The sequence below is a fragment of the Poecilia reticulata genome, chromosome 4 (assembly GCF_904066995.2).
Source record: "Poecilia reticulata chromosome 4, P_reticulata-male-v2, whole genome shotgun sequence".
NCBI lineage: Eukaryota > Metazoa > Chordata > Actinopteri > Cyprinodontiformes > Poeciliidae > Poecilia > Poecilia reticulata.
Window position 1 is genome coordinate 33,197,132 of NC_088833.1, and position 24,082 is coordinate 33,221,213.

Consider the following 24,082-nt stretch of genomic DNA (forward strand, 5'->3'; position numbering starts at 1 on the left):
TCTCTTTAGTTTTCTCTGTTCTGTACTGGAGACTGGAGTTAAAGGCGCCGTTTCAACTAAAGGTTTGCAATGAGTTTCCTAACCAAGGTGTCCATAACTCTTCAACACGCTGTCAGCTCCCGGTGAGAAAGACGCATTTAGTTCAGTGTCCATGAGATGATATTCAGAAAGGATCTTTTTATTGATTGATTTTAGTTGCCTAGAATTAGAACCTAATTAGAACCTGTCAAATGACAGAAGGGCTTAAAAAATAACCAAATATTCAGTTTGGTTATTTAAAAAAAAAATTATATCTATATCTCTCTATATATATATATATATATGTATATATATGTGTATGTGTGTGTTTGCACACACATTTAAAATTTTGCCCCCCCAGAGGTAGTCCTGGCCCCCCCTTGGCCCCTCCAACTTTAAAAGTCTGGCTCCGCCACTGTATGCAACGTAGACATATGCAACATCTACATATGCAGCAAACACATATGCAGCGAACGCATATGCGACATAGACATATGCAACATCTACATGCAACATAGACCAACGACACATCTACACATGTGACTTCTACTTATTTTTGATACAAATGGAACCCTATAAGCCACTAAAGCTAACACCCGGTTTGTAGCTGCCTGCTATTTCAAAGCTTGAGGATATTGAAGATCCAGAGTCAGAAATGGGAAGACGGAGGTTAAAAGTGAGCTGTACGTGTTTCGTTCAGTGGAATAATTTGTTGGAGGAAAATAATGCAGGAGGAAATCCACTGCTACAGGAACAGGCTGAGAACAGAGGCAGCGATTTGGCACAAGGTAAGTCAATACGTGTGTGTTGATGTATGGGTTTGTGTTATACGGAGTATGAAATTATTTTTAGGCAACTCCTTAGGTTTTTTTATGTGACAATTATATAAAATACATTTAACGTGCAGTCGGAGCGACGAGCCCCTCCGATACCGAGCAGGTAATTTAAGAACAGCCGAGAGCAGCAACGCTTCAGCCCGATCCAAACCACACAAGTAGTTGGTTAGCTTAACCCTTGTAGGCCAAGGTCTAAATGGCCATTCCAGGGCGCAGTCTTTCTCTTCTCGGTGCGTCAGAGCTCGTTACGAAGCCGTGCAGCGATCGCTAGCAAAACTACTACTAACACTACACACACCACAAACTCTAAATAACATACTTACTGAATAAAAAACCTATTGAAACACTCTTAGTAAAATCCACAGCATCAATTCTCCCTAGTCTCTTGCCGTATCCAAATCCCCCCCCTCCCCTCGTTTGTCCCCACGTGTCTCCGTTCTACCTAGCAACAGACCGTCAACACATTTTCATTGGTTGTGTCGAAATGTGGTTCAGTTAGACCCCCACACAGTAAGGCGGAAATGATCGATCATATTCCTGGCTTTATTTTCAAGTAAATAACCACAAAACCAATATAAAAACACCACTTTTATAAAGTTTGAAGTCCGTACTGTCCACCAGAGGTGAAATGAACACTCGGTGTGCCGTCTGTGTTATTACGAAGCCTTATAAATGTGTCACGTGCTTGCCCGCTCCACAGCGGGCTTCGTCCCGGTAGGATTAAGGTCCAAAACCTTCGCTTTACAGCCGTTTAAGTGGCATCGACCCACATAAAAACCCACAGAACAAATTATGCAAATCACGTATTTCCCGAATCCCGAAAATATAATATCTACCTTTGCTGTTTCATAATTATAATCCACGTTGAGGTATTTTTTCCACTTGGCTGCTATAATCTGTTCTTGTGTTACACAACGTAATTTCTCTTTTTTCCCCTCTTGAGATTCTGCTTAGAAAATGAGGTTATGAAGTTACATTCTCCCGCTGCTTTTTGTTTTTAAAATGGTAAATTTATGTTTGCCTCGACTTTTATCAACTAATGCCTCTCATATGCATCATTTTTTGTATTACTGTTTGTGCAGATATTAGGCAAACATTGTGCTTTGCCTGCTAGTAGTTTAAATTAATTTCAGCTGCACACTTTCAAAAGAGTATTCAGATTTTAACATGCATTTTCTAAGTAGTATTTTAGTTCACTTTTACTCAGTAACTTCAGTGTCTGAAACATGTTTTGCAGTTTCTTTGTGATACCAGAACTATTTCACTTAAACATTTAATTTCCTGAGATATTGTCAATTTATTTTCAAGCGAAACTCTCAAAAAGAGCTGAGGATTTATTAGTTTTGATTACGTTGTGCAGCTAAATATGGACACTTATTAGTTTTTGGTTTGTTTTTAATTGTTCAGGTTTGCATTGTAACACCTCGTGATGTGTTTCTGAGCCATGTGCCGATTACCTTTCCATTGGATCCAAGCACCTGGACCAGCTGACGGCGTCCATCAGTCTGCTGGATCATCACAACGTGGACTAACTTTTTTTTTTTTTTTTACAGTACTTGGTTAAACCAGTACTTAAAACCAGGTTTTAAGTACTGGTTTACTTAAAACCAGTAATGCAAAAATCTACCTGCAGACTTTGTTGGCTACCCTGACACTGCAGTCATCCTGGACGGGGCTGAGCCAGACTTCCTCTCCTCCAGAGTGTCTTGTGTAACATTAAATCATGCCTAACTGTATCGATGGCAGCTCTTCTTCTTCTTCTATTATTCAGTGTTTGTAGCTTCATGGCGCAGCTCCGCTCCGCATCAGTTCAGCGTTACACCAGCTGATGACGCTGCTGTGATTCACTTTGTCTGGTATTTATGTAGGCTACATATGTTTTGGCAGTTCTGTGATCATGTCATAGCAACAATTTATATTAAAACGTGTTTTATTTCCGTTTGAAAGCTGCCCGCTTCCATGGAAGGACAACAGAAAATCAAACATGTAATTACTAAAATCACGATGCCCTCACTTTGTATCCCTCTGAAAAATGAACCCATTTAAATAAATAAATAAAGAAATCCCTCCATGGGTGATACCACGATAGAGAGCCTTCATTTTATAGCGTTAACACGGAGCTGTAAGTGGTCCGGTATGAAACGGGGTGATAGAACAACACAGCACTTTTAAATTTCAATAATCAGAATGCAGAAATTGTTTCCGTTGTTTTAAAAGGTTTATGTTGGTCTGCATTTTCCGCATCGATACGTTTCCCTACCGCCCTGCACATTAGGGGATAAAAAAAAAAACCGCTGGGCACATTGTGCAAAATTCTGAAACATGAGAAGCGGGCAAAACGGAGCGACGAACTAGATGTGAATTATGGCATAAAAACAGAGAATCCGACGCTGAACAGTGAAAAATCAACACATGATGTGAAACACATGATGATTAGGAGGTGCAGCAGGTGATGAGTGAAGATTATTGATGGTCAATAAATGATAAAATAAATCTAGCAACAGGAAAGAAACTAAAGTGGACATAGCAATAAACCAAGAGGGGATAATACTAATCAAAGGAAACTAAATGGAAATGAATGAAGAACAAAATGCAAGAATAAACTAAAACTAAAATACAGAGACTGTATGGCAAAAATAAACAGACACTATTTCCAGATAAAAGGTAAAATAATATTGTTGAAGTGTCATGGGCAGGGGCGCAACTACACATTATTCAGGTGGATGCGAAAACATAAATCGGCGCCCCCTCACGAAGGAGCGTAGAAACATACGCTCGCCCCCCCCCCCCCCCCCCCCCCCCCTCCTCCTCCAGACGACGATACGTTTAGTGCAAAACTCGCTACATTTACCCCGTTTCCAGTAAATGTTTCTGACCATAAACTGAGGACAAAAGAAGAACCAATAGCGAGTACCAGTCAAACAACAACACGTGAAGAACCTGAGAGGCGATACCCTGTCAGAGAGAGAAAGAAACCTGGTTATTTAGATGACTATGTATGTAGCATTGATGAAGAGCAGATGGGTAACATTGATTATTGTTACAGACTGATAAGTGGAGTACCTCAAACCTTCAAAGAAGCTGTAACATCTGTGAATGCAAAAGAGTGGGTTACAGCCATGGATGAGGAAATGCAGTCATTAAAGGACAATGTTACTTTTTCCCTGACCAACTTACCTGAGGGTAAAGCTGTAGTGGGGGGTAAATGGGTGTATGCAATCAAAAGGAACAGTGATGGATCAGACAAATACAAGGCTAGATATGTTGCTAGAGGATTCAGTCAAAAGAAAGGTGTGAACTATGATGAAACCTTCTCACCAACTGCTAGCATGAGCATCAGAGTGCTGATGCAAAAGGTGGCACAGGAGAACATGTTTGTTCACCAGATGGATGTAAAGACGGCATATTTACATGCCCCAATTGAATGTGAACTTTATATTGAACAACCAGAGGGCTACAAGAAGGAATCCCAAGAAAAAGAAAGACTGGTGTATAAACTGCAAAAATCTCTTTATGGACTTAAACAGTCAGGCAGAAACTGGAACAAAATGCTGCATGACTACCTATGTGAAAACAAATTTGTTCAAAACCCTGCTGATCATTGTGTTTACACAAAGATTACTGATACTGAAACTGTGTTTATCATTATATGGGTCGATGATTTGATTATTGCTGCCAGTGATACGAATATCCTTAGAGATGTAAAAGAGAAACTTGCATCCAAATTTAGGATGAAGGACTTAGGAAAGTTGACACATTTTCTTGGCATTGATTTTGAGAAAGATGCTGACAGTATTAAAATGTCACAATCGAAGTATGTGAGGAAAATACTGGAAAAGTTTGACATGCAGAACTGTAAGCCGTGAACTACCCCTTGTGAGCAGAAACTTAACTATGCTGATAATGCTGAAATAATGAGTGATGCCAGAAAATACAGAGAGGTAGTAGGAAGCTTAATCTATTTGTCAACATGTACAAGACCAGATTTAAGCTATGTAATAAGTAAACTGGCACAGTACTTTGCAAACCCAACCACAGAGCAGTGGAATACTGTAAAGCATGTTTTCAGGTATCTAAAATGCACACAAGATAAAGAACTATGTTTTAAAAGGGGTGCCTGTGATAACCTTATACATGCATACAGTGATGCAGATTGGGCAGGTGACGCATCAGATCGAAGAAGTACAACAGGTTACTGTATGAGTCTAAATAAAGACGGTCCGTTAGTCTCATGGAAGACTAAAAGACAGCCTACAGTAGCTCTATCTACATGTGAAGCAGAGTACATGGCACTAGCTGCTACTGTACAGGAATGCTTATACTTGAAACAACTGTTGTTCAACATGGATGGCATGGATTACTTAGCTAAGATTTATGAGGACAATCAGGGTACCATATCCTTAGCCAAAAATCCAGTGTATAGACAAAGATGTAAACATATTGATATTAAATATCATTTTGTCAGATCAGTTGTAAAAGAAGGAAAAGTCTCTCTAGAGTACTGTCCAACTAATGAAATGGTTGTAGATGTATTAACGAAACCAGCAACAAAGACTAAGTTAAAGAAGTATGAAGTGTTTATGTTTGGTGTATCATGAATGTATTTAGGTTGAAATGTTAAGGGTCAGGAAGTTACCCAAATGTGAGCGAGTGGGGGTGTTGACATTATGAATGTTTTTGCGCTCTCATTTGTTGTTTTTTTTTCATTATTGGATTATTGTGTGTCACATCACATGACCTGTCTAATTGAACACACTCGTGTATAATAAAGGGTGTGTCCTTCAAACAAGGGGGAACAACACGAAAGCAAAACTGTTTGAGTCTCATGATGTCACGTTGAATGCTGCGCCGAAAAGCGATTCTGCTAACATCAACCAACCATTAGCTCAACCAACGATCGACCAGTTTTCTGAAACAGATTGAAGGTGCATCTTGTGAACCATCAGTTGGCAACAATATGGTCTATATAGCCAGAACACAACACAATGTTATATTTCTGAGAACTGATGAACAAGTATCTGGACAGAGTGAACAGCCAGAGAGAAGAAGAGTGAGGCTGAGGAGGAAATAGTTGGGAGGGAAGCAGAAGAAGAGTCAGAAGAGGCTGAGGACATCTGCCAGTTTCCATCAGTCCAACATCAGGATATGGCTGCAACTCACAACATGATGCTGATGGATGTCCTCCCACCCTACTGTTCATTCCTTAACCCCACTCAGAAACCTTTGTCAACCTGACGATGGAAATTAAAATGTAATGTAATTTCTACAGCACTGCACAGTTTTCCATGAGGAGATTGTCCTGTGGTTCCTTTTCTATTTTTTTTTGTTCTCTGCATTTCTGTCTTTTTCTTTCTGAATCACCATGGCATGGTCCATCAATAAATTACAGCAAAAGCATAAATGTGAATTTTGTAGTCTCTTCCCATGACTAATCCATGTGACTGTCTTATCTGTACATAGAGAAACTATAACCAGTGGTGGAGAAAGTACTCAAAAAATTTACTTAAGTAGAAGTACAAATACACAGACAAAAATGTACTCAAAAGTAAAACTACCACATTAACATTTGTACTTAAGTAAAAGTCAAAGTACCACATTAACATTTGTACTTAAGTAAAAGTAAAAAAGTACTGGCTTTTAAAAATACTTAAGTATTAAAAGTAAAAGTACTTGCTGAATGGATTACCTAATCGCTAATATCATTAAGTGTACCGATTGTATTCAATGTTAATACATTAAAAATGTGCCATTTTAATGAACAATGCCACAGATAAAACATGTTTTTATTATGTTTACTCTGTAACATAGTTTAGACTTAGATATGTGATTCTATGCATCATAATTTCAAGGATGGAAACATCTTGTCTCCTATTCAAACATAACATGAACTTCACCTTTTTTTGCCACTAGTGGCTTTTATTTTTAAAGAAATCCAACAGAAAGGGGATGGAAAGAAGGTGGGTGGGAGAGGACATGCAACCAAGGAGCCAGTAGCAGTGTCATTATGACCACCTACCCAAGACCAGCACCCCGCGCTACGTGACACAAAAAAAACATCGATTTATGCAGCGCTATTATATAACTGAGGATTAGACAGACATCTCCTCCCACTCAGAGGAAACCACTGTGCATGTCTGAGGCTCGGCGTGCGAGTAAAGGTGGAGCCGATGGGTGACAACAGACACCAAGTCACGTTATTGCTTGGATTTTACGGCGCCACGTTTAGTCTCTGAACTTCACATTTTAACGGACAAAAAGCTCAGTGTGACTTGGATGTAACGAGTAACGCGACACTTGTAGAAATGTAGTGAAGTAGAAAGTACAGATACTTACTGTAAAATGTAGTGGAGTAAAAGTAGAAAGTATCCATTATTAAATCTATTTAAGTAAAGTACAGATACACGAAAATTGTACTTAAGTACAGTAACGAAGTACTTGTACTTCGTCACTTCCCACCACTGACTATATTTTGAGTCACTGATATGTTAACCGACAGAACTTTGAGAGCTGAACTAAGGATTTTTCAAGCAAACAAATACTATTTTTGCTGTTTCTACAAATTGTTTTGAGAAATGTGCTTACTATTTTGTAAATGCCAACAATGACTTGAGAAATGCACCAAAAGTGACTGAGAAAAACTAACAGCATACATTGTCTCAGAAGTATCTACAGTAGGGAGAACAAGTATTTGATACACTGTTGATTTTTCAGGTTTTCCTACTTGCAAAGCTTGTAGAAGACTGTAATTTTTATCATAGGTACTCTTCAACTGTGAGTGATGGAATCTAAAACAAAAATCCAGAAAAATACAATGTATGATTTTTAAATAATTAATTTCCATTTTATTGTGTGAAATAAGTATTTGATACACCAGACAAAAGAAACTTAATATTTGGTACAGAAACCTTTGTTTGCAATTACAGAGATCAGACGTTTCCTGTAGTTCTTGACCAGGTTTGACACACTGCAGCAGGGATTTTGGCCCACTCCTCCATACAGATCTCCTCCAGAGCCTTCAGGTTTCGGGGCTGTTGCTGGGTCACTCAGACTTTAAGCTCCCTCCAAAGATTTTCTATTGGATTCAGGTCTGGAGACTGGCTAGGCCACTCCAGGACCTTAAGATGTTTCCTACGGACCCACTCTTTAGTTGCCCTGGCTGTGTGTTTTGGGTCGTTATCATGCTGGAAGACCCGGCCACGACCCATCTTCAGTGCCCTTACTGAGGGAAGGAGGTTGTTGGCAAAAATCTCACAATACATGGCCCCATCCATCCTTCCCACAACATGGTGCAGTCGTCCTGTCCCCTTTGCTGAAAAGCATCCCCAAAGAATGATGTTTCCACCGCCATGCTTCATGGTTGGGATGGTGTTCTTGGGGTTGTACTCATCATTCTTCTTCCTCCAAACATGACGAGTGGAGTTTAAACCAAAAAGTTATATTTTTGTCTCATCAGACCACATGACCTTCTCCCATTCCTCCTCTGGATCATTCAGATGGTCATTTACAAACATCAGACAGTCTTTGACATGCATTGGCTTGAGGAAGGGCACCTTGCGTGCACTGCAGGATTTTAATCCTTGACGGCATAGAGTGTTACTGATTGTTTTCTTTGAGACTGTGGTCCCAGCTCTATTCAGGTCATTGACCAGGTCCTGCCGTGTAGTTCTGGGCTCATTCCTCACCTTCCTCAAGATCAATGATGCTCCACGAGGTGAGATCTTGCATGGCGCCCCAGACCGAGGGAGATTTTCCGTTATTTTGCATTTCTTCCATTTCTAATAATTGCACCAACTGTTGTTGCCTTCTCACCAAGCTGCTTGCCTATTGTCCTGTAGCCCATCCCAGCCTTGTGCAGGTCTACAATTATAAAATTGATGTCCTTACAGCTCTCTGGTCTTGGGCATTGTGAAGATGCTGGAGTCTGATTGATTGAGTGTGTGGACAGGTGTCTTTGATACAGGTAACGAGTTATAACAGGTGCAGTTAATACAGGTAATGAGTGGAGAACAGGAGGGCTTCTTAAAGAAGAACTAACATGTCTGTGAGAGCCAAAATTCTTACTGGTTGATAGATGATCAAATATTTATTTCACACAATAAAATGGAAATTAATTATTTAAAAATCATACATTGTATTTTTCTGGATTTTTGTTTTAGATTCCATCACTCACAGTTGAAGAGTACCTATGATAAAAATTACAGTCTTCTACAAGCTTTGCAAGTGGGAAAACCTGAAAAATCAGCAGTGTGTCAAATACTTGTTCTCCCCACTGTATTTGTTTGCCTGTATGAAAAATGTACACATTTACAGCTTTGTTTCTGCTAGCTTGCAGGAATTGTAACTTACATAAATGTTTGAAGACAACTTAAGACGCAGATAAATTGTGAGTATCTATTTCATAAATTGCCTAAAACAGTTATATTTGCTTTTAATTATGTTTTTTGTTTGTGTATTTTGTCAGGTTGCAGAGAGGATCACACCTGTCGTCAACAAACAAAGGTTTAAGAACTATTGAATTTTCAGTCAGAAATGATCACACCGCCTGGTTGAAGTCTCCATATGCAAGTCAACAAAGGTGAAACAAACATTTAAGCGAATGGTACATTTATATGATGTTCATGTAGTGCATCTTTCTAACTTTTGCTTTGTTTGTTTTCCAGCAGAGAGGAAACACCCAACTGACAACATGTGAGTCTCAATTTCAACCTGTGACTGGGAAGACTACAACCATCCTGAGCAAAGTCTGAACTCAGTGACTTGTGACTCTCAACTCAGAACAAGAATCCTTTTATCACCGGTTTTTCTCCTACAATAGGTTATCTCTTATGTGGACACATGCTGTTTTTTTTTGTTTGTTTTGTTTTCCCAGCTCTCAGTAATACCATGAGGAAACTGGAAAGAAAATAGAATTGTTTTTTTTTAACTAAATTTTTAAATAGAAATTCTTTCTTTAAGTGGATTATTCATAATCTGTATTTTTGTTTAATTTGAATTTATTTTCTTTATAACTTTCTGTATAGAAATGCTGACAAGTTACACTTCCTTGTGTGTTGTACTATACTTTTTATGGAACAATTCTGGTAAGAACAGTGACCAGTAATTCACCATAAGGTTTTTGGGGGGGAGGATTTACAATAAAATGTCAATATATCACACAGTCTGGCCGTGTTTTTCACTTATGTAGATACTATGCCTCAGGCAGTATGACTGTATTTACTATGGCAAAACCACATTTTAATTTTTTATTTAACATATTTTAGGAAATACGGTATTTTACTATATTTGGGAAATACGGTAAAATACTGGCAGTTTTGGTTGCCAGAATTTTACCGTATTTATAAAATACGGTAAAATATATAATTTAATATACTGAATAAGGCTGAATGATATGATTTACAAGAGTTTTTTTCATACCATATTTGATTTTAATCGATTCCTCCCGTCCTCAATTTCTATAATAAAATCACAAAAAATACTTTCAAAAAGTGCCTTTATTTCAATCATCTGTTCTGTGAGTTGTATAAAGGAGCATTACGGCCAGGATACAAGAAATGTTATTTGCAAGAATGCAGTCATTACAGCAGAATAAAGATTCAATTTTATAACAATGTCTTAAAATTACAAGAAGTCGTTTTAATGAGAAATAAAGATTCAGATTGATCTGATGTTACCAGCTCAGTCCTTGTGGTTCTGACATTTGTCACTAATCAAGAGGATGTACATTTCCACCTCAACTGACCAGGTAAGCATTAAGGTAAAAATAAAAAAAATACTGTATAAGCAAATACTGTATACAAAATGGAAAAAGAGCAACTGATAGAATTTCAGTTTCTATTTAAATTTCTATTTAAAGAAAAGCAAAAACTTTAATAGCAGGAGAGGTTGTTGACAATCAGCCAATCTCTCCTTCCAGGAAGCCATCAAACAGAACTGTCCAACTCCAACTATAATAAAGATTTTTTAAAAAGAAAGAAAACGGAAAGTTAAAATAACAAATAATGCCAAATTAATAATTCATATCTAATGCGTTCTAGAATCTATTATTGACATTTTACAAATTTCACAAATCAATTAGAAGGTTTCACAAATGTTTTATTTTTTCTGCTGTTAGTACAGAATAATCTAGTTAGGTTTGAAATGTCTAGGTGTAGTTTTTAAAGTACAACACATTAAAAAAGCTCAAAATAGTGAAAAATTAAGTGTAATCGCACTTTAGCTATTTTCCGAATTAGATGCTACATTCGGAAACTAACTTCAGCTTCGACTGATAGATTGGGCACAATATAGATCTATATATGTTTATATAGATAGATAGATAGATAGATAGATAGATAGATAGATAGATAGATAGATAGATAGATAGATAGATAGATAGATAGATAGATAGATAGATAGATAGATAGATAGATAGATAGATAGATAGATAGATAGATAGATAGATAGATAGATATGTAGATTGCACACAGAACACATAATCAAAACACTTAACATTTACATAGCGTCTTTGTAAGCTTGTCCCTGTTAGCTACGTCAGATCTATGAGGCATTATGATGAATACAAACGATTTATTAACTTACCTTCGAAGTTATTGTGAAGTTTTGACACATCCAGCTTAAATCCTTTGTTATTGTTGGAGCGTTTCAGGACGTCTGAATAATTATATAAGCATCATTAATAGTCCACTGAGGAGTCATTGTTAACATACTGTTGCCTGTGCACCGGAACCATTCTATGTGGCAAAAAAATGCGGAAGTGCTAAAACGGAAGTCCGTGGCATATACCCCATTTTGTAGCTTTCGGTGTACTTCTAAATCTGGGGTTGGTACTGCCTCTAGTGGCGTTGGGGTGGTAACACAACTAATTACACTACTAAATCAGAATACCGCAAAGTCTTTATTATTTATTATTAATTTTTAATTCTCTTAAGAATGTAGAGCTAATTAAATGATCTAAACAAGACCTTAAAGTGGTTCCAGTTTCTCTCAACGACCAACCTGATGACACTGTGGCAAATTTTAAATACCTTGGGTCGTTCCTGGACAGTCAGCTCAACTTTGCTGAAAACACTGACTATATTTTGAAGAACTGTTCTCAGAGACTCTACCTTTTAAGAAGACTTGGTGATCATGGGGTGATCCAACTAGACACTAGTTGGGTCATCCCTATGTCTTGAATTTGGGGGGGGGGATCATATTTTATTTACCACTACAGAAGGGTTCAGTGAATGCGCGTATGAAACTGGTGGTTTCGGTACCTCAAAAAAGGTTAAGAACCACTGCTGTAAAGTCAATGATACAACAGAAGAACTACATGCTAGTCCAGGAGGAGTGAATGCTGCGAATCAATGACTCGATGCAATCTGCTTGGTTTCCTTAGATAGAAACTTTTTAACCTACTTTGAATTATTAATTCTGTGATTTTTCTCTTGTTTTAATGGTTACAAATTGAGATTTATTGTTTGCAGTTTATACTTTCCTTGAATATTTGTCTTCAAAGGTTCAAAGTCTTTTCCATGGCCAGCATGCTATACAGAACACTTGGACTGATACGAATGTAAATGTCTGCTGGTTTTTCCCTTGAAAGATCAGTGGAAATGTTGATCCCTCCAACATTATACAAGCCATGAATTATTACAACAGCTCAGTTTAGACCCAAAATCACTATCAATATAATTTGGCATTTTATATTGATACCAAATGATATCAATACCAAATCTTATCCCTCACTTAGGATGTCTTCAGGCCAGAAGACTCTTTTGATCCACTGTGGTTTGCTTTACCCCAATGCCCTAATTAATACCCTAACCCTATTTCACGTCATTTATAGAAGCAATGCATAATCAGTGCTCCTATAAATGACGGGGGCATGAGACAACACAGACCCAGAAAAAAATAAGTTTGGAAGTGCATTTTGAATGCTAAGAATAGCTCACTCAATCCAGATTTTGCGCTGTGAGCTCTGTGTGCAGATGAGAATTTGTTTGAAAGCAGACCAACATCACCTCAAAAAGTGAGTTTCAGTCCAGTTGTTGGTCAGCACCATGGTTTGTTTGAGTGTATTCACATCTGCACAAAAGGTCCAGACTGACTCTGTTCCATTTAAACTGGAACAAAAGTGTCAGGAGTGGATACACAGCTAAGCACATAGAAATAATGTACTGGCATACTATGTGTATCAGTACATTCAATAAATTTGGGATTTGTTTTAGTATCTGAATACTAACTCACTTTAGTTTATATCATAAACATGTGTTTGAACCATATGTTATAGAACTAAGCAGACTTAAACCTGAACACTTGCCAGCACAATTGCTTTTGTTTCTTAAGACAAAAGAATTAGTTTTTATGTGGAAACTGGAAGACGATTTTAAAGTCTCAAAGTTATCTCAACAACAAAACCATTAAAATCATTACAATGCCAGAATGACACACACAAAAAACAAAACAACAACAACAAAAAAACTAAATTTAGGTGTGTAAATGTTCTGTGGCTCATCTTACCCATATTCCAATCACCATGACTATAATAAAGTAAATGACAACAACAGCAATGTCTGCAGCATCCACACTGAGACTGTGGCTTGGGGGAGCATCTGTGGTAAATCCAATGGAATTCCAGGCTGTATATTAAAAGAAAAACAAAAATAACTTTACGTTGTAATACCTTGTTATAACTAAAATATTGATAAATTATAAAAAATAAGCTTAAGAGAACAGCTTGTTTATTCTCCTGGGTTCTGCTTCTCTAGTATAGCTTTTAAAGTAGTTAGAACTGTTACACATTCTTTGGCCCCCCAAAGGCAAATTCTTCTCAATGTTGCTTTGATTTCAGCTTCATTTTGCTGCATCTACAGAGGGACATTGCTTCTTATGTGAGGTGAACTGTTGCCAAGTCACTCAGTGCAGGGCCCCACAACTAAATACTTTCTGAGGTGTATGCGAACATGTCATGCAACTGAAGTTGTCCAAAAATGTATGTTGAAGTACACTTAGTACACTTTAAATTGTGCTTTAATACAATTCAAATACTATTAAAGTACACTAAGCACAAAATTAGTTGTTCCAAAATGTCACACTTTAAGTTAACTAATCCTAAGTGAACTTGAAGTATACTTATGATTAGTCTGACTTAAAGTATGCTCAAGTATATTAAAAATGTAACATACTTAGTATATAAATTTTTCACCAGGGTACATAAAGCTATTTATTTTAAACGTTATTATAATTCACTTTAAAAAAAAAAAGGGGGGGGGGGGGTGTATTCTAAAAATCAACAAATGTTATTTCAAGGTAAAAACATTTAATTGAATTTTTTTTTTGCCAGTGCTCCCTAAAGACAAGGGCTATTTCTGGAACTTGCTCTGCGGGTGACTGACAAGGTCCCCTCAGGCTACCAGGTGCCCACGAGCACCGTGTTGGTGACCCCTGCTTTAGCATAGCGTAGAGTACCATGTACTCTATGCAAAAGTGTTTAATTGAAATATAATTGGAGTCTAATTATTACACAATATTTACAAAGTACTTGCAAATATTATTGAAATGTTTTTATTTTTAGATTTATTAAGGTTTACTAAAATATACACAAAACCTATTTTACCAAAAGTACAACTTCAGAAAAGTATTATTTGTATATATTTGTAATATATTTTTTAAATGTGCATTTAAAATATACATTTGTACAAGTACATGCAAAGTGTATTTTTAAAATGATTATCCAAAGTATAATTTTAGTAATATATTTCAGTAGAATTTAAAGTATATTGTAGAAAAAATATACTTTTAGAAATTGTACCAAAAAGAAATTTTTAAAGAGTATTACAAGCATGTTGTTAAGAATGTATTTATTTTACACTTCTCGTGTAATCTTAATAAATATACCCACTTCATAGCATACTAAAAATGTACTTCAGAAAAATACAGTATATTTAAAATATGCTATTGTATACTATAGTATACACATTTTCCACCAGAGTAACCCTCCCTGAACAATTACTGCAGTGTGTAATGAAACACATGAAAATGTTCATACAAATCCAGTGCAGTTAAAGAGTTCTGGTCCATTGTTTAGGATTGCTGTGTAATAATAATAATAATAATAATAATAATAATAATAATAATAATAATAATAATAATAATAATAATAATAATAATACAATTGGAAAAACAAATGTTCAGACCTGTAGCTGTACTGGCTGCCATGTTGAGGTTTCCAGTAGATGTAGATCCTTTTTTTGTTGTATCACTGCTTCTGTCTGAGTAAAAACTTGCTTTGTTCAACTGACAAACTTGGTAAAATGCAACTATGTGTAGCTAGTCAATGATTAATTTGCTTTTATTGAGAGAGTCAAAAGTCACAAGTTACCCATTAGCCCAAAGATATCTAACAATGTGTCTTTCACACAGCAGATGTTTTCTGAATATTAGTGGCAACTAAAAAATGTTTGGCAAACAGTATATTAATTTTAGATCATTAACCTAATGTTAACATTGGATATCCTGAATAAATAGAATGGTTTTCAAATTATGCTTTCATTCATTGAGAACAAAAAACGTTGCTTAATCTGTAGAAGATAATAAAGAAAGACACAAATCAGATGTCTTCTGGTTTTGTCTTCTAAGGCTTCACAAAGCTTAACAGCAATGTTCACATTAATAAGAAATAAGAAGTGTTATCTTCTTATGTCTGATATAATAACAAACAAATACATAAATAAATGAAAATATAAAAATGTATATCCCCAAATAAAATCTTAGAAGAAATCTTTGTCCCCCCACAAAAAACAGAAAATAATATTACTGGCCTTTTTAGTACAACAGTACCACCCACCTAGTGGACAAACAAATATACTAAAACAAACAGCTAGAACGTTTGTGTCTGAATATCAACACATTTAAAATGTTACACATACTTGTAGAAGACAGTAAAGAAAGACACAAATCGGATGTCTTCTGGTTTTGTGTAGTTGTCTTCTATGGCTGTAAGAAAACAACCATTAAAAAATAATAAATAGAGTATTATAGTAACATTTAAGAACATTTACTAAGCAATCTAGAATCCGGTTTATTTTAAAAGAGGAAATATTTGTAAAAGACGTAACAAAATATTAGCAACTTTTTACAATGTAACTTACCCTCACAAAGCTTAACGACAATGTGAGGGAGAGGAAGTTAAGTACACAAGTAGAACAGAAAACTTGAACTAAAATATCTATTTATTTTTAAATAAATAAATAGATGGATAGATAGATAGATAAATAAATAAATAATAGTGGTGTAAAGTTGTAATTTAACGAAGTGCATTTTTGACTCTTACCCTCACTGAATTGCATCAACATTGAGCTACAACTACATAGGACAACTGGGTTGACATCATTGCATCTTCAAATTTTGGGGCCAAAACTACTAAGACCAACTTATGAGAGTATCCAATAAGGATGAGGCAGGATGAGAACAGAATGTATCCCTTAATCCAGCGACTGGTAACAGGGTGTCCTTATACATCCCATAAGACTCCACAAAAAGTGCAACACAGGCTCAGAAGGAAGAAAAATAAAAATACTAATGAACTAAAATGTAATAAATTAACAAATCAACAAAACACAGAGCATAACAAGCTGACTTCAGTCAGAAAAGGTTTGGAAAATGTGTAAACAGATCTTTCATCAACTAGTCTTGTGTAGACATTGTATCAACCTTTTCACTGCAAACTAGATGGCCAAACTTTGTTGTGACCTGCTGCGGCAATGGTCCATGCACTGTAAAAAAAAAAAGTCGCTGTAGAATTTACAGTAACTTACTGGCAGCAGGGTTACCAGCCAATTACTTTAATTTTTACAGTAAAGAAATTACAATAACTTTACAGTAATCTATACTTTTTTACAGTAGCCTTACTGTAATTCTATTAAAGTTTTACTGTGATTTTATTGAAGGGTTACTGTAATTTTATTAGTTTTACTGTAATTCTATTACAATTTTACTATAATTTTATTGCAGTAAACCTGTAATATTATAAGTTTACTGTAAACCTGTTAATGCAGGTTAACTGTAATTTTTATTACTATCTTACTGTAATTTGATTAGTGTTAGTGTAATTTCTTTAAAATAGCGCAGTAATTATATAACATGGCTGCTATAATTTCATCATATTTTTATCATAATAAAATTACTATAGTCCTGTAGTAGAATTATAAAAAGTTATTTTACAGTTCATAAAACTGCATACTTTGCTTATTTTTCTAATTAAAAAAATATACATATTTTAAAATCGCTTTATTTTATTCTCAATTTAAATCTGAAAAACGGAAGCAAAACAAAATATAGTATTTTGCAACAGCAATATTTGCTTGCTACATAGAAGTCAATGTATTGCAACCAAAGTGAAAAATACTCTGATCTAATAATATAACTGATACATTTACCCTCATGGTAATATTACATTGAATACAAGGAATTAAATAATGTGTACTAAATCAAAAGTCCCCAAACGTCAAAGTTTCCATGCAAACTGCATGTCAAAGTCATAAAAACAATGTTTTACCAGCTTTTCATGTAAAACCTGAAGTCAAAATTCTAAATGTCTGTCGTTTTCTTCCTTTGAAGGAAGGAAGGTATCCAGCAATGTCAAATTACATAATTTTCAAAACTTTATTGGAACCCTAACAGTACATCTTAAACATATGGGCAAGTTTAAGACTTAGTGAACAGCCAAACAAAACCAACACGGATGAGTTCTGAGTTGGTCTCAGTCCTGAACTTCTCCAGAAATCAAAGGGTTGCTAGAAGATAAAGGGGGAAAAAAACGTGTTTTAATTCATGATATAAACAGCACATTAAACTGCATTTATGTCAGTTAAAGACAGACAAGATGAAAAGGACAGATTTAGTGAACAGACACTCTCTCTGACCTTCCTTCATTGTAGCTGTCCTCCTGTCTGTCTATTAGAAGTGGACAGGTCAGATACAGAGAGACAGACAGAGATCATGGGTTTGCACTAAAGGGCGTAAGACAACTCTGGATCAGGGCAATGCTTCACGTACATGACAGCAACTTTGTTATTTAATGTATCTGTTGTTTTTTCCTGTCTGTGCAACCCGTCAAGAGCTAACTCAGCTGCTCTATTAAGTCTTATCCAGTCATCAAAACTAAATGAAGTTATGGTGTGGTTTAGGAGAAGTCTGAACTAAATTCTAATTTAGATACTGTCTTAATAAATCACTTTTCAGGTTATCTGTCTGCCCGTCCGTGCTTCTATTCGTTGCTTGTACTCTTGTCGCTCTTCTAAATAAAGTTTCTTTAAAAAAAATATATATAACTGCAGTCACCTGACAGCCTCAGGACTACACAGGAAGAGGGTTCGCGACAATATGGCCGCCGCCTGCTAGTTTTCACCAGATATTCGAAGCGTTTAGATAGGCTGTTTTTAATCGAACCACCGGTTTAGTTTGTAAAAAAAAAAAAAAAAAAGGTTGCTTGTTATTCTAGTACGACATGGCTCAGTGTGTTCTCTCCGTACAGGAATTCATTCAGGATTCGTTTGTCCCCATGATAGCCGTGTTATGTAGCGGTGAAGCGGAAAGAGTCACTCGAAAGAACAACCTAAATTTTGTAGAGCTGTTGAGGCCATTCTGTCGATTGACATCCGAAGGTATGAGTCTGAAATCCTCTTCTTAACTGTTACACAAGCTGCTTTAGTGGAAAATTGTTTCCAAAACGTAACACGATGCTAGCAACGGTAGCTGTACGCTAACACTGCACTAGCTTACCTGATTAACGAAGCCCGAGTCAGACAGGCAGGAGGGTCTGCTGTTTGCACTTTTTTGATCTGTAATGACGCTCACTATGGTAGTAGGACTAACACCAACGCTGCACATGTGCTGTATAATAGCGTGTTCACTAAAAGGGAGTCCACAGCACTGTGCGTATGGAACTGATTTTATTAGATTCCAGCTGATAAATGTGTTTATAACAAACCTTTTGGTTAAATTAGCAGTTAGTTCTGAGAATGACCTGAAATTCTATAGTAATGGGGTTTTGTCAGTAAAACGTGAAAATCAATGCGAATTACTTGCTGCTACGGCCAGTTACCAGGTTAACCACTATGAAGAATACTAAATATTTATCTGAATTCCTCAAGCTGCACTTTGCAATCAGTTTACTGTCTCTGCAGGTACTGCATTGTGACATTAAATCAGCTGTCTGGTCAGTCTGATGGCATCAGACATTTAAAATGGGGTTCAGCAAATCAAAGTCTGTTGTTGAAAATGTGTGCGATCCATTAAATATCTTCTGGAAACATTTTGAATTTAAAATGATTCTGTGTGGCTTCAGTTATGCTTTGTCAGAATATCCGTCATCTGTTCTTTACAGCAGTTATAACTTGTTTTCATCTAGTCATAAACCTGCAATTTTTGTAAATTTATTGTACTCTTTTATGTGCTGGAATAGGCAGGTTATGTGTGTAAGTGCTGGAACTGTCTGTCAGGCTAATGTTATATAGGCCTCCAGAACCCTGGGGCTCATCCCATGCCTAGTTCCAGTTTAGGCCACCTGGGGGAGCAATGGGCTTCCACAGTTCAATATTGTTGAAGCTGTGTCAAGATAAGAGCTGTGAAAGAAAGAATGAACCAACTTACTGTGGTTGAGTTTTAGCTGGAGCCTCAAGTCACTTAAAGAAGCCGAGGGAATCGGCAGCAGTGACTCATGATCTTGGCAGATCAGAATGAAGTGTTCTCTTCTTCAGGTCACATCCGGGATCCAAACAACCAGCTCCAGACTGTGAAGAACTTACGGATCTGTGTCAGCAATGTGGTGACCAGTCCCAGTCCATCTGCTTCCCTCGGACCCTCCCAGAACCGTCTTCTCAGTGAAGTGGTGTTTTCCTGTCAGCCACAGGAGGCTGCACAGGCCGCTGCTATGAGGACAGGAGACTATCATTTAAACTTAAATGGTAAGTTCAAGATATACTGGTTAGTCTTTTTGGAGTTGTCAGGTTACCTGATTATTTAAATATTCTAAAAATACACAAATCTTTCAGATGACCGCAACAGTCTATATCTAAGCTCTTCCTCATTATCTACATCCAGGGGCCTCATGTATAAAGCAGTGTACGCACAAAAAATGTGCGGCGCCATATTTTATGAACAAATCAGCATGTATAAAAATTTTATCTGCATCAGAGTTTGAGTAAATATATCACACTTTTTCCCCTGTCATGAAAAGAATGTGACAGCCACGCAAACTTTTTCTTTGAACAATATCAAACTATAAAGCATCAATATTTCATTCTCACTAAAAAAAGAAAACTGAGTTTGATCAGCAGATTACCTCTAAAAAGTTCAGGTTTGATTATTTTTTAAGGTGATCAAGGTGTATAGACAATCACACATATGTAAGTAGCTGCGCAAAGGTGAGCCGCGTAATTGAGGAGCGCTTTGGCTCTGATGGAGAACATCACCAATGGAAGGATTCAGATGGAGCGATTGATCAGAGATCATATTGATCTGCTGGGAAATGTTGATGATGGCTTATCATCATCATCTGGGTTAGACTGATCATCTAACCCAGAGCTCCAGACGGATCATCCTGGAGCTCTGAGCAAAACTTAAAGAAGGAGCCGTGTGGTACCGGTCCAGCTGCAGTCATCCTTCAGTTGAGCCAGGTCCACTTTGTGAATGCACCTTTAAGGACAGAAAGCATCTCTACTCTGTAAATGTACAACTTATGCACATGATTCCACTATTTAGAATAAATGTCCACATTCCCACTCAAAGGACTTTCTGACACGCTGTCTGTCTTTAAATCCCGGCTGAACGCTCTACTGCTGAAACAGGCATTTGAACAGTAAGTTCAAATGCCTGTTTGAACAGGCAAATAAAAATGTATTATTTTTATTTTTGTGACGTGACCTTATGTGCCCTGAAAGCACTTTTTAAATGAAATATATAACTATTATTATTATAAATACTTATACTGCCAGAAACAAGGACGTTGCCATGGTTATTACTTTTTGTGGTGTTAGACTTTCAGATATTTATACTAATTTACATATTTATTTATGGGTGGCAACATATCGGACCGGCATCTTCACTCTATTCCCCGCAAATTGGGATTTATAAAAGAAAGGTGCGCAGCTACGAGCGTGCACACGGCTTTATGCATCCGGATTTTTTTGTGCGACACACTTCTCTAAATTTGTCCATATGCCGAGTTTTGATGTGAAAACTGCACACTCTTTTATACATGAGGCCCCTGATGTTTTGTTACAATAAATAAAAAAATATTATGCTGAAGTCTGGCTACTGGATGATTTGTGTTTTCTTTTTTTGTTTTTCCTAAAACTGTTTGTGGTTTAGTTACAACACCCTGGTTTGAAGCCTACAGAGAAAACTTCCTGCAGTCCATGCCTGCCTCTGACCATGAGTTCCTGAATCACTACCTGGCCTGTATCCTTTCTGCTTAACACTTTGTACCTGTCCATGTCTGTGTTGTCATAGTTTTCCAGCTCTAATATTATTCACCAATTAAATCACTTTCTGATTTCCCATGTTTGTTCCACTAGTGTGGGCCACAGGGTGAAATCTCATTGATTCCTAATGATCTACGGATAGCAAGAACAACAGTAGAGTTATTTGTTTTAAAAAAAGCAATTATAAAAACATATTGATAACAGGGGAAAGGAAAAAGTAAGGTATAAATTTGTAAAACAAACCAATGTTTTATGTCCTTGACAAACTCCAGGCTTGCTGGTGGTGTCATCCACTGAGGCTGTTCCGGTGGAGCAGTTCCTCAAGCTTTCCCAGGAGCAGCACAAGATTCAGCACAGTGGAGAATACACTAACCCAAAGTGGTTTATCCCCAACACACTCAAGTATTATGTGTTGCTGCATGACATGAACGAGGGAGATGAACAAAGGTACTATTTAATTACAGCTGACTCAGAAAGAGTTTGGTATTGTGATGAAAACGCATTTATGTAAACATGTATTATCTGAATGTTGCTACATGTACATACTTCCCTCATGTCTTTTCCTCTCGTATATTATACTTTTTAGATTATACAGAGAAACTCCTTCTAGCATATAAATTATGGCGTACTTATCTTGCAACCCAGAAAAGGAATTAAAACAAACTTGAAATCCAGAGAAACTAATCTAGAAAAACTACCGTATTTTCCGCACTATAAGGCGCACCTAAAAACCTTCAATTTCCTCAAAAGCTGACAGTGCGCCTTATAATCTGGTGCGCCTTATATATGGGCCAATATTGAGCCGCAACAGGTCTAGCAACTATGGTAAGCAGCCGCCGACTTCATTTTTGCTCGTAGAAGAAGAAGCGTGCGGTGCATGCTGGGATAGTTGTCAGATCGCTGGTTTGTTAATAAAGTTTGACTGACCTATCTACCTACCGACCGTCTAGAATCAGGTCATTTAGCACCACGTTCTCCACCAACAAGCTGTGCGCGAACGGAGAAAGGTGACCATCGTCCGGCCACGCCCCGGCCCAGTCGCGGAAGGCTCTCCTCACCGACCGGAGTCGGACTGTTTTGTTGACATTCTCTTTAGTGCAGCTCCATCTAGTGGATGCATAACGTAACTCCAGCCTCTACTGTAGCGTCTATTCTATGCGCTTTATAATCCGGTGCGCCTTATATTGCGGAAAATACGGTACACACTATCTTAGATCAACATTTAGGACCACCTACTTTATGAAATCAAACATGGAGAACCAAAACTTTTATTACTTTAGACCAATATTTAGCTTATCATTATCCAGAGAAACTCCTTCTGGCTTATAGATTATGGAGTACAGGAGCGTCTAGTTCAGGGGTCATCAACACGGTGCTCGCGGGCCCCTTGCCACCTGAGGGGATCTTGTCAGTCACCCGCAGAGCAAGTTCTAAAAATAGCCATTGTCATTAGGGAGCACTGGCAAAAAAAAAAAATTCAATTCAATGTTTTTACCTTGAAATAATAACTTTTGTTTATTTTTAGAATTGTTTTTTTTAAGGGAATTATAAAATCGTTTAAAATAATTTGCTGCTTTTCTGGGGTTAAAGTTCAGAATTATGCACAGATGCCTGTAGGATATTATCAGTAGGCAGCAGCGCCTGCAGCTGTACGGCTGGACCCACAGCAAACAAACTAATGCCTAATGTTATTGGTCAGTTTACTTTTGTTTATTTGGCCACTTGGTGCTTTTTCTGTAAGCTAAAAATGAATGAGCAGAGTTTGATCCCACTCGTAGTTCTAACAGCGGTCGTTTGGATCCCGGCTGAACTTTTTACCATGTGCGTGGTTCTGGCGGGTCCGGATGGCTGACATCTGCCACTCCTACTGAACGTCTCAGACTGCGGCTTAAACAATTTAATCCAGTCAAAACGTTCCCCAAAAGAGTAGAAATTAAGCAAACAATGTTCCATCACCTTCTTCTCCTCTGGACGTCTGACACCACCTGAACCTGGGAATCAACATTGTGTCTTTCTGTGGATCACAGGGTAGGCTTCGCTTTCATGTCTTTATTATTAAAAAAAAAAAAAAAAGACCACTGCTTTTGTGGTTTAGCTTTGTGCTGGTTTTGGTTGTGCTCTTGCAGGTCAGGTGCAGTGATAGTTTTGTGCTACTCTCCGATCTGTCTAACTTCTTTTTTTCGACGAGTGACCCGTCAGCTTTTCAGTTCGCGAAACCACACAAAGGCTAATAAACCGGCGACCCGTCAGAACCGCACACGGTAAAAAGCTCAGGCGGGATCTTAGAACAACGGAGGAGCTCATTCATTTTTAGCTACAGAAAAAGCACCAAGCCACCAAATTAACAAAAGTAAACAGACCAATAAGATTTAGCGTTTTGTGTGCCCACCCCCACAAACTCACACTGATGTGCGCTGCTTTCAAGATGTTTTGACAAAATCGTTTTTTGTGTCAAAACATCTTGACACAAAGATAACAGTCAGTGACTGTCAGTCACTTGGGGGCAATTGAGAATCACACAGAAAAGCTCCAAAAGGGAATCAAACTTAAACTCTGAACTAAGAACTTCTGATCACATAATAGCAATTAACCGTATCTGCCATGGTAAAACATTACTGATAACTATTTTTAGTAAACTGCATGTAATCATATATACATATATGTATTGTTGTTATAAAGGTTGAGTCACGAAAATTTATGTTTTTATCTAACAAGTAGCCCTTCGTGTTACTCTGTACCCGTGAAGTAGCTCCCAGTCTCAAA

The 24,082-nt window shown here is 37.2% G+C and overlaps 2 protein-coding genes and 1 long non-coding RNA gene across 6 annotated transcripts in view; 1 reads left to right on the forward strand and 2 right to left on the reverse strand.

Annotated features, from left to right (window-relative positions):
• slc5a9 (solute carrier family 5 member 9) overlaps nucleotides 1-16,940 on the reverse strand; it is an 88,872-nt gene extending 71,932 nt beyond the window's left edge. The window contains exons 1-2 of one of the 4 annotated variants that reach the window (XM_017304328.2): nucleotides 15,032-16,937; nucleotides 13,356-13,474 (exon numbers count right to left, since the gene is read on the reverse strand). In XM_017304328.2, coding sequence (XP_017159817.1) covers nucleotides 13,356-13,474; nucleotides 15,032-15,053 — 141 coding nt within the window. In that variant the 5' untranslated portion in view covers nucleotides 15,054-16,937. Of the gene's footprint in view, nucleotides 1-13,355; nucleotides 13,475-15,031 lie in introns of all 4 variants that reach the window. The other 3 variants (XM_008408152.3, XM_008408151.3, XM_017304329.2) reach the window with 3 other exon arrangements.
• Nucleotides 16,941-17,479: 539 nt separating this feature from the next.
• Nucleotides 17,480-18,795, reverse strand: LOC145551531 (uncharacterized). Its single transcript, XR_014087402.1, has 3 exons — nucleotides 18,618-18,795; nucleotides 17,759-17,845; nucleotides 17,480-17,629 (listed from the first exon to the last, which is right to left on the reverse strand). It is a non-coding gene; the product is annotated as an uncharacterized LOC145551531 (long non-coding RNA).
• The window catches only part of trappc8 (trafficking protein particle complex subunit 8), a 49,996-nt gene continuing 44,089 nt past the window's right edge, over nucleotides 18,176-24,082 (forward strand). The window contains exons 1-4 of the mRNA XM_008408154.3: nucleotides 18,176-18,499; nucleotides 19,595-19,801; nucleotides 21,207-21,296; nucleotides 21,592-21,766. Coding sequence (XP_008406376.2) covers nucleotides 18,343-18,499; nucleotides 19,595-19,801; nucleotides 21,207-21,296; nucleotides 21,592-21,766 — 629 coding nt within the window. The 5' untranslated portion in view covers nucleotides 18,176-18,342. The remainder of the gene's footprint in view (nucleotides 18,500-19,594; nucleotides 19,802-21,206; nucleotides 21,297-21,591; nucleotides 21,767-24,082) is intronic.